The following is a 10,116-nucleotide window of genomic DNA, read 5'->3' as shown; positions in this document are numbered from 1 at the left end:
CAAAAAAAGCAGGTGAAAGAAAAAGGGCCGTCATGTCAGCGGTACAACGGCCCCTGAGTCGACCTAACCAAACCCAGCCAAATCTCCAGCCGCATTTTTGTACTTGGTACTTGGGCGAAGTAGCAGACTAGGCCCCGGCTCTAAGCCCCTAGTTCACCTAGTCCTAGCAACAGCAATAACCTCGTGAAACCCATAGCTGACGAAGAAAGGCCCCAAAAAATAGACGTAAAGTTACCTTGTCTACTTGTTTCCGCCATGGATTCCCATAATGTTCACATAGTGGCTCTTCCTAAGATAAAATACTCGGCTCTCCCCAGCATCTCGTCTCTCTTTCTTCTCCTCTCTCCACCTCACCACAAACGTTCATACTTCACTTCACACTCTTTCTTTGCCCTTGTGCAATATTCTTTCTCTGTTGTTGATTGTGAAAAGCCAGCTCTTTTTTCCTTCCTCAGCATTTTCCATTCATTATCCTGTTTGTGCTTTCGAGACCGGCTCTCTATCACTCTCATTGTATACTGTTTGATCTTTTGCCATCTATTCAGTCCCTTGATATTCCAAGTCAAAGCTATCCACTACCACCCCAAAACTTACTTTCCCTCCCATTTTCCACTACCAAAATGAAGTCTGCCATCATTGCCTCTACCCTCTTCGCTGCTGCCTCCGTGGTGGCCCAGCCTCACAACCGCCATGGCCATGATGCCTTCCACAAACGGTCCCTGGGGCCGAGACGTGTCGCCAATGCCGCTGATACCTGGGATACTGTTGATATCTATGACTATGTCAACAAAGTGAAGACCAAATGCGTCTACGAGACTGCGTGGGTAACCGTCATTGAGTGGGTTGACAGCCAGGGTGTCGCTACCCAGGCTCCTGATACTATTTTCCCCGGCGGCATGGCTCCCGCTACCACTACCACTGAAAGCGCACCGGCCCAGACTGACGACGGCCTGTTCTACGAACACGCCTCTTCGTCTTCGTCTTCTTCGTACTCGGCTCCTGCCCCTCCTCCCGCCACTACTCTGCAGACCATTACTACTCCCAAATCTGAGCCTGCTCCTACACAGGCTCCCGTCGAGACACCATCCTCTGAGCCTGTGTATGTTCCTACTAGCTCTACACCTGTTGCCGCCGAGTATGTTGCGCCCACTTATGCCAGTGAGAACGTGGAACCTACAACTTCAGCCCAACCTGTGTACGTTGCTCCTAGCTCAACCAGTGAGCCTGTCTACCAGGCACCTGCTGCTTCTTCTGCTGCCCCTGCTGCCCAAAGCTCCACCACCACCACTGATAACTCTGGCTCTGGGGAAGAGAGTGGCTACCTGACCTACTATGATCTGGGCATGGGTGCTTGTGGATTTGACGATTCTGGCAAGGACGAAACTGACTACATTATTGCCATCTCCAAGGATCTTATGGGTACGCAGTCCAATGGCAACCCGTACTGTGGCAAGACTGCCACCATCACTGGAAACGGCAAGACTATCACTGCCACTATCCGCGACAAGTGCATGGGCTGCACTACTGACCACATTGATGGCTCCAAGAAGATTTTCCTAGATCTATTTGGCTCCCTTGACGCCGGAAAGGAGGAAGTGACATTCGCTATCGCGGCTTAAATCTGGCTCACGTTCACGACCACTAAAAAGAACATTGGCCATCGATCGATTTCACATGTTCCGATTTGCGACCAGTGGTATCCTTTGATGATGTTCATTCGCCTGTACATCTTTCCATGACCGCTCACGACCACTTTATATTTTTCTTTTTTTCACTTCTCTGTCTCAAATTTATCGCAGGATAACGCTCGTATCAACACTGGTGTGTTTTGGGACCATCTTGTTGGAAGAGCTACATCTTGTTGGCTTATATTGGATGGATTTAGGATCGCCAATTTTTCTTTCATTCTTGTTCACACTTATAGAGACGTTGCGTCAGCCCTGTTCCTCATCGTTCTATTGCATCTTTTTTTTTTGTGTCCCTGGGAAGGAATCGAGGTGGCGGTAGCACCTGGCTTGGGCTAATTTCTTTTAATTACTCTCGACTTGGTGTATACACAGCCCTTTTTTTTTTATACTAGGGACACACGAAAGGGAGAGATGGGATTGGTGTGGCACAGCAAAGAAGGCTGGCTGGATGCAACGGAAACACCAGTACTTTTCCATTCTTTTTTTCAAAGATTATCTTCTATTTCTTGTACATATTTACACATAGCTTGGCCACATTCCAAGGATAGTCCGGGACTTCACTCGCTTGTCTGCCGGCATCTGGGCTTTTTGATATCCAATAACAGAAAACATACCTTTTTGGATACATCGATAGACTTTTTTTTTGATATTGTTTTTCGTAACATTGTGACACAGGGCTTGAGGTCGTTGGAAAAAAAAGAATGTCTTGATTGGTAGAACATAACATGCCGGAGTTTAAGTTTCTTTACGAGTTGTAATTGCAGGTGTAAGCAGATTGTGGAAATGAAGATGTAGACAAAAAAAAAGCAAAAAAAACAAGCTCAGAACCGGAGTCGAACCGATGACTTTAAGAACTGCAGTCTCACACGCTACCACTGCGTCATCTGAGCTCGTTGTTGTTGTTGTTGTTGTTGTTGTTGTTGTTGTTGTTTGTTGTATTTATTCTCTACCTAAAACTATCTAAGCTTGACCTGCGTCGTGGCTCCGTGGATCTCTATGACGTGGGATCAGATCAAGAAAAATGTAGGTTTTTCGAGTCCAGACTTCTCGATTCGGCCGTAAGAAGACTGCTTTTTCGGCCGCCGTATATGGGCCTGTGTAGGCCATCAATCCGTCCTCCAACCCCGGTCACCAGCGGTGCCATAGGGATCTTTGTTCGGGTCGATTACCTGACAGGTGAAGAGCAAAGCGGGAAGGAAAGATAAGAGCAAAAGGAACAAAAGCAGAAATGGAAAGCATTGAGGCAAACACATTTTCAAGCAGTCAAGCAGCAAAGAGCGAGATTGGGTGAAGGTTTGTGCAAGCAATAGATTTCCAGAGGGTGTTGAATGCGAGGGGAGTGGTTCCCTATGGGGAGAACCAACGGCTGTGTCAGAGGTGGGGAGAGGGGGGGGGTTCGTCATCCGACTTTATCTCACCTAGCGGAAGCAGAGGGGAGCGGAGGCGGGCCGGGGTGAACGTCAGGTACTCGGCACTTTTCATTGGGGAGACTTCTGTCGGGAGTGGGATTTTTTTCCTGGTGTCTTTAGAGTTAGTTGGGGCGGTTCACGCCGCTGTTAGTTTTCTTGGATTGTCATGTCGGGCTTGACCGTTTGGCAATCGCGCCGATCAGAGACGTTCTGCCTTTGGAAGAGAGCAGCAACTTCTGCACGAAGGTATGGCTCCATGGTTTTGAGTTTTTCCGGCAGGTCCACTCGTGGGTTTCTTTCTTGTCGCTGCCACATCTGTGGCAGTGATTGCGAGTGTCCGGGTGATTCATCCTTCGGTGGTATGCTGCGAAGTCACCGTGTCCTGATATCGCTGCCAGGATCTTTCCCTGGTGCTTGCGGGGGCCTTCTGGAACGCCCAGCTTGTCTGGGTGGGGGAATTCCAAGAGTTTCCTGGTGGCATGGTGTACAACCGTTTTCTGATCCTTGAACCAGGCTTTGTGTGCTTGGTGGAGGTCCTCTCTCAGCCATCTCTTAGCTCTCGCTAGCGACATGGTATATTCAAAGACTTCCACTGCAGCACTTTTAGCAAGGGCATCAGCTTTTTCATTGCCTTCAATTCCCCTGTGACCTGGGACCCAGATGCAGTGTACCTCGAGTGAGGGGTGCTGCGCTCTAAGGTTCTGTGCTGTTTGCCTGGCCCTGTCGACGTCGAATTGAGATGTTCCCACTTTCCTCTGCATGGAGTTCATTCGCGTCGTCGCTGCCTGGTTGTCTGTGCAGATCCAGATGGTCCTGCTGTGCGTGAGGTGCCACTGTTTCAGACTCTCTAGTCCGTGCTTGATCGCTCGGATTTCGGCGTCTGCTACCTCTGTCCATCTCCCGCAGGACCATCCCCCTTCGGTGATGCAGTTTCCCTCGCTCTCTGCCCACCAGCCTGCTCCTGTCCAGCCGTTTTCCAGTTTAGAGCCGTCCGTGTACAGCCAGATGTCTGTTGGCGGACACCTTGCTTTCCAGGCGAGGTGGCTCTCTGCCGCTTCTTCCTTCTGGAGCCCTTCTGTTTTTGCCCCGTCTGGGGGAACTGATGTTGGGGCGGGTTGACACACAGTGGGCCATACCTGGGGAGGGGCTTCGGGAGGAGTCTCAGTATTTCCTTCTGGTGTTTGCAGTCCTTCAGATCATACAGTGGGTGTGCTGTATCCAGTGAGTGCCACCTGACTGCTTCCCTCTTGACTGATGCGTCCAGTGTGATTTCTGCTGGTGGGCAGTTCGCTGCCATGTGTATAAGGGCCGTGGGAGTAGTGCGGTAGGCCGGGAGGGCGACTAGGAGTGCTCTTCTAAGAGGCTTTCCCAGCTTCTTCGATTTGCCTTTGTTGCCGCGTTGCTCTGGTTTCCACCAAGTTGCTGCCGCGTATGTCATAGTCGCCATGATTCCGGATTTGACTACCTGGACTAATTGTTTCACGGGGGCGCCGTGTCTACAGCCTCTGAGGATCGAGAGGCTGTTTACTGACTTTTCCATTCTTCCCGCTATCTCGTTCACGTGTGCTGTGAATTTGAGTCTCCTGTCGAAGCGGACTCCCAGCCATTTGAGTGAGCCGTTTCTAGGGGTGGCCTTAATCACAGGCGCTCCAGTCAGTTCCAAGTCTGGGTTGTCTTGGGTGCGTTTCCTTGTCATGTGTAACAGCTGCGACTTCTTGTGGTCCAGTTGAAGCCCGTTGTCTGTGCACCACCCAATGGTGTACTCCATGACTACTCTCAGGTCCCTGATGCAGTTCTCCCAGGTTCTGCCTTTTATCAGCCAGAGCCCGTCGTCCATATATCCTCTCAGGTAGTTGCTCCAGCTGTAGTATAACGGCGCCATGAATAGCATGTACAGGATTGGTGAGATTGGCGACCCTTGTGGGAGGCTTCCGCTCGTGTTTCCTGGTGGCTCTGTGGTGTCGTCCAGCGTTATCTGTGAGGTCCTCGATTCCAAAAAGGATTGAACCCATTTGCAAACGTGACCTGGCCATCCTTGCCCTTGGAGTCTCCTGACCATCCTGTTGGGGAGGATGCCGTCGAAGGCTCCCCGTATGTCGAAGGACAAGATTGAGGTTAGTTCTCCTCTTTCCATGTTTTCCTTGATCTCGTTTACCAAGGCGAGCGTTAGATCCGATGCTGCTCTTTTGGGGAGGGCGCATGCGTAGTTCCCGCAGAAAAGTCCTTTCAGCATCGCCTCATGGGTCAGTCTCTTGGCTATGGCCCTTTCCAGAGCTTTGCCTAGAGTCGGAAGCAGAGAGATGAGTCGGTATGATTTCGGGTCAGATCTATCCCTTTTTCCGGGCTTTGGGAGTGCGATCAGTTTGGCTTCCTTGAAACATGTTGGATGGATGCCCCTACGTAGGCATCCGTTGAATAGGTCTGTTATGAGATTTCCCAGGGCTGGCCAGCTCATCGCCAGGAGTTTGTTCTGGATGCCGTCATTTCCGGGGGCGGTGTTTAGCGGCTTTCTGATGGCGCTCTCGACTTCTGCCTTGGAGAGGGGTTGCCACGCTTCCCCCTGTCGCCCTGCACCTCTGGTCGGTCGAGATCGGGGAGACCGCTCCCTGTAAGATGTGCTTCTCTCAGGGTTCGGATCTTGTCTTGTGGATCTGTGTGGGTTACACTATCCACAATTATTGCCTGGGACCGGGTTTTCTGTGGGCGGGAAAGCCACTTCGCTGCCTTGTGGGCTGCGGCCTGGGAGGTCATGTTTGCTGTCAGATTCTGGTAGAACTCCTTGGAGGCTTTCCAGATGGCCCTTGACAGGTCCTTTTTGGCTTCTGCGTGCTGGAGTCTGGCTACGTCGAGTTCCGTGTCGAGGTTCGTGGCTCCGGCCTTCAACATCCACTGGAGGGACCTCAGTGTCCTTCCGGTTTCAGTTGCGGCACGTTTCTTGTCGTGGCATGACTCGTTCCACCATTTGTATCCCGAGCCTGTGACTCTCTTCTGGGGTGTCGTGGCCTCGAAGGCGTCTTGCAGAACCCGAGTTATCTCCTTTGCCGTCGACTCCAGTGATCTGTCATGGTTTTGCCAGTTTTCAGGGAGGGTGTCTACCAGCGCTCTTGCCTTTGTCCCACAAGCTTCGATGAATGTCTCCTTGTCTGTGTCTTTGAGGCGTCTTGTGGAGTATGTTGGTCCTCTGGCGTGCGATGCGATGATCGAGATCTCCTGTGGGGAGTGGTCGCTTCCGCACTCCAGAGCGCCTGCCATTTGGTATCGCTTCACCTTGTTCCAGATGTTGGCTGCGACCAGTGTCAAGTCTAGGACCCCTCCTCCGTCATGGGTGGAGAGGCCATTGTCGTTAGCGCAGATTAGTCTCTTTCTCTCAATCCATTCTACCAGCTGTTCTGCTTTCGAACTGTTCCGGGTTATCGTGTCGTCCCACATCTGGTGGTGCAGGTTGAAGTCTCCCATGATTAAAGTGTTATCTAGCCGAGTACCTATCGTTGTCAGCATGTCCACAGCTTCGTTTGGTCTTACACTGCTTCCCCCGGCGTTGTATATCCCGATTACCGAGAAAGCGTCGTCACCTCGCTGTGCTGTGACTGCGCTGATATCTGGGTGTGTGGGTATATTTCCGGAGGTGAAGATGTTGAACGTTGAGTTTTTTCTGACAAAGCTTATTGCCCGTCTCCTTGTCTCTCCCTCTGTTACTTGTTCCGTCAGTGTGAACTGGGGGTGCAGTGATGTTCGGTCTAACCTGCACGGTGGTTCTTGGATGAGAACTATGTCCGCCCCCCTGGAGTAAGCTGTCTGCAAAATGCTCTTCTGTGCACTGGGCGTGCGTCGAACGTTTGCTTGGATCACCTTTAGCTGTTTCTCGTTGCCGTGGATTCGCCCATAGGGTTCACCTCTCATTCAAGGGGGGGTTGCCCGGCCTGGGCCCTGCTTGGAGTACCTTGCTCACTGGAGGTCTTGTTGCTTTCCGTTGCTTTGTTTTCTTGGTGTTCGCTCAAGCGGTGTGGCCCGCGGCACGTTTTGCACCTCAGTGGATAATTGCAGTTTTTGGTTTGGTGAGTGCGGCCACAGCGGTCGCACTGCGGGGGTGGGCGGGGTGTGCCGTGCGAGCTACGGACTACCCGGGTCAGACCTAGGATTTCCATGGTGCGGGGGATCTTTTCCGGCTTGTGTACTGCCACTCTGAGGCCTTTCATCGTTGGGTCCCGCTCGTATTCTCTCCAAACCATACTTTTGACCGTCCCCCCAAAAGCTTCCTGGACCTCTTTTCTCACATCCTCCAGCGAGGTACGACGTGAGACCAGCTTATTGTTTTCCACTGTGTTGATAGTGGCAGGGATATTGGGGATTACGAATTTCTCCCAGATAGATTCCATCTCCAATTCGGCCGCGCTGAGGAAATTTCCAATCCTTTCCTTCATTTCTCTGTCAAGGGTGCCGTCTTTCAGGGTGATCGCTAGGCCTGTTCTGGTCTCTGTTACCTTGGCCACCTTGTCTTGTCCTTTGAAGATTACCTGGTTCAGTCTTTGTCTCGTGACTGAGGTATTCACTTTTCTCCACTTGGAGTCCTCGTAGAGCGTTGCCAAGTAGCGGTTTCCCACGTTTGTGTCAAGAGGCTTTGCCTGTGGTTTTCCTGTATCGGTGGGTTTGGCTGGGATCGCTGGTGTGGCTGTTTCCTTGCCGGAGGCGGCCTTTTGGGCCCAGGTCATTTGTGTGTCAGTTTGCTGACTTTTGGCCTTGTGGGTGGGCTGCGTCCTTGCTTGGCTGGGGGTCGTGCCAGCCAGGTTTAGGCGGAGCCTTTTGGCGACCAACTCCTTGACTTCCTTTAGGAGGTAGTCGACCTCCAGGCGTGCTGTTTGGTCGTTCTTGTCTAGGCCCGGGTTTACCTCGAAGTTGTCCAGAGCCAGCATAAGGGCCGCGGCACCTCTTTTTTTTGCCTCTCTTTCCTTGTTTGCTTCCTTCCATACGGTGTCCAGCAGCTTGCTGAAGCTACCTTTCGGTTTTTTTGCCCCATTGTCTGTGGGGGTCGGGTCTGTGGTGGTGGTTCCAGTAGTTGTTGCGGCGGCATCCGTTGCGGCTGGGCTCTGTTGTTGAGCGACCGAGCCTGGTGTCTGGAGGGGGACTTCCTTCTCGTTAGGGGGTTCTTCTCGAGGGTGGTCGGGGGCGGTGACGGTTAGGGGGCGTAAGGGGGGCATCTGGGAGGGAGGGTCGGGTGGGTGGGGAGACGCAGCCTTGCAAGGCTGACGCGTCTGATCTACCATGTCGGTGTCCTCCATGGTAGAAGGGCGTGTTTTGGGGGTAATTCTGCGATGGGTCCTCAAAAAAAACAAATGAATTAATTATTTAATGCACTTATTTGGCTAGTTATTGACGAGATTTATGTTGTCGTATGTTGATGATGATCTGAGCTCGTTATTTAAGTCGGCCATTATATAAATATATGTACTCACGTGTGAAAGACGGCCGCGTGGAACTTGGTAGCGGCCGAGGTCCCGGGCAATGAAGCAGTCGATCAGCTTGCTAAGGCGGGTTGCATGAGGGAGGAGGACCTTCTGGTCCCAAAGGCGACAATGTCATTGACGGCAGCAAGAAGGTGGAGGAATGAAGCCTTTAAAGCAGACTTCCGAAACTGGATGAAAGAAAACTGCCCAAAGATCAAGCACCTCGGTAGAGCACTGAACTGGTCAAGACCTTACGACATCGGCTGGATGAAGGAGCTACACAGAGGTACGGTCGCCCGAATCCTAGCAGCGCGCTCCGGACACGGCGGCTTCGAAGAGTATCACGTGCAGCTCAACCACACGAATGCAGAAATACGGTGCCTAGTCGCAGGGTGTGACCAAGTCAAGAAATACCTTTAGCCATCCGTGGGAGTATGTAGACAACGAAAAGAAACTGACCATGAGATTTGTACGAAAGATCTTTACACGAGACAGGAGTTGCAGATATCTGGCAGGAAAACTAGACCCTAAATGGAGAGTGTTCCCCATTGGGACGTGAAAGGGGACAGCGCGGCGAGGAGGGGGGTTTTCTCGGAAGTGGGATTGCCGAGCTACAACTTGGTTTTTTTATTACTTTCCTTTTGTCTTGGTTCTATATCTTGTTCAATGTTTTGCTTGCCGCTTGCTTTTCTTCGCCCTTTTGTACTCTAACCACTACAGGGCGGAAACGAGCAACAAGTTGACTTGAGAGCAATTGCGCTTCGCTTATCAATACTCTATAGTGAGCCTTGCAAAGGTTTGATCCCGTTTGGTAGCCAATCCGGCGCCGTTTGATCTCTGTGATTCTCGTAGACGTTAAATATATTCAAGTCCAAGCCCCGTCTTGCGTCAAAGCTGTGGGCATGGATGCGAAACTCTAAATGCCAGATGGAACTTGGCTGACCCTGATGAAGGAAATGATGTGGTTTGGGGCCTGGTGGAATTTTAGCATGAGCTTCAAAAAACACTGTGAAGCAACAATGGCGAAGGCCTGGAAGACCATCAATGCACATCAGAAGAGTTTACTTCAGAATTGCACCAAAGTCTGCATTGCAAGTCATGAGAGGCGGTGTGGTGCCAAAGCTGACATATGCGGCCACCACATGGTATACTATGGCAAACGAGACAGCGATGGATGAACCGGAGCTTGTGCTCCGAGACGGAATTCGGGCAGCCCCGCCGGTCTATAGAACGACAAACAAACAGAGACTATACAGATTCGCGGCCTTCCCAAGCCTCAAAGTAAGCCGTCAAAAATGGTACGGGCGAGTGGGATACAAGAATACAAATGCAATGCAAACCATCCCCTATATATAAGAACAATAGATGACACTATAGACAAGCCGAAGGAAATGCTCCCCTTCCTGATAAGAGATACGATACCAACACACTCCTTCCAGGAGGGGAAGGACTGACCGACCGACTCGCAGAGGAACCGAGCAAGAAAGAGGTGGCCAAGGCCCACCTCAACCTGCTCAAAAAAGAATCTCAGGGCACAATCTGGGTGTATTCGGATGGCTCACGCAACAGCGACGGGGA

At 51.5% G+C, this 10,116-nt stretch overlaps 2 protein-coding genes across 2 annotated transcripts; one reads left to right on the top strand and one right to left on the bottom strand.

Annotated features, from left to right (window-relative positions):
• Positions 1–620: 620 nt before the first annotated feature.
• HOO65_020710 (Allergen Asp f 7 -like protein) lies at positions 621–1,619 on the top strand (the record flags this gene model as incomplete). The annotated part of the gene is made up of 1 exon (XM_071000137.1): positions 621–1,619. The coding sequence occupies one exon, from the start codon at positions 621–623 to the stop codon at positions 1,617–1,619; it is 999 nt and encodes a 332-aa protein (XP_070861348.1).
• A 1,642-nt stretch (positions 1,620–3,261) lies between these two features.
• On the bottom strand, positions 3,262–8,373 carry HOO65_020709 (RNA-directed DNA polymerase from mobile element jockey; the record flags this gene model as incomplete). Its single annotated transcript, XM_071006261.1, has 4 exons — positions 3,262–3,910; positions 3,985–5,748; positions 5,814–6,696; positions 7,230–8,373. 4 exons carry the CDS (start codon positions 8,371–8,373, stop codon positions 3,262–3,264), a joined length of 4,440 nt encoding a protein of 1,479 aa, XP_070861347.1.
• Positions 8,374–10,116: the final 1,743 nt, after the last annotated feature.

The sequence above is a fragment of the Ceratocystis lukuohia genome (genome assembly GCF_044167205.1).
Source record: "Ceratocystis lukuohia strain C4212 chromosome Unknown Supercontig2_pilon, whole genome shotgun sequence".
Classification (NCBI taxonomy): domain Eukaryota; kingdom Fungi; phylum Ascomycota; class Sordariomycetes; order Microascales; family Ceratocystidaceae; genus Ceratocystis; species Ceratocystis lukuohia.
The sequence above is the reverse complement of the archived record's forward strand: the minus strand, read 5'-3'. Positions and strand labels throughout refer to the sequence as shown.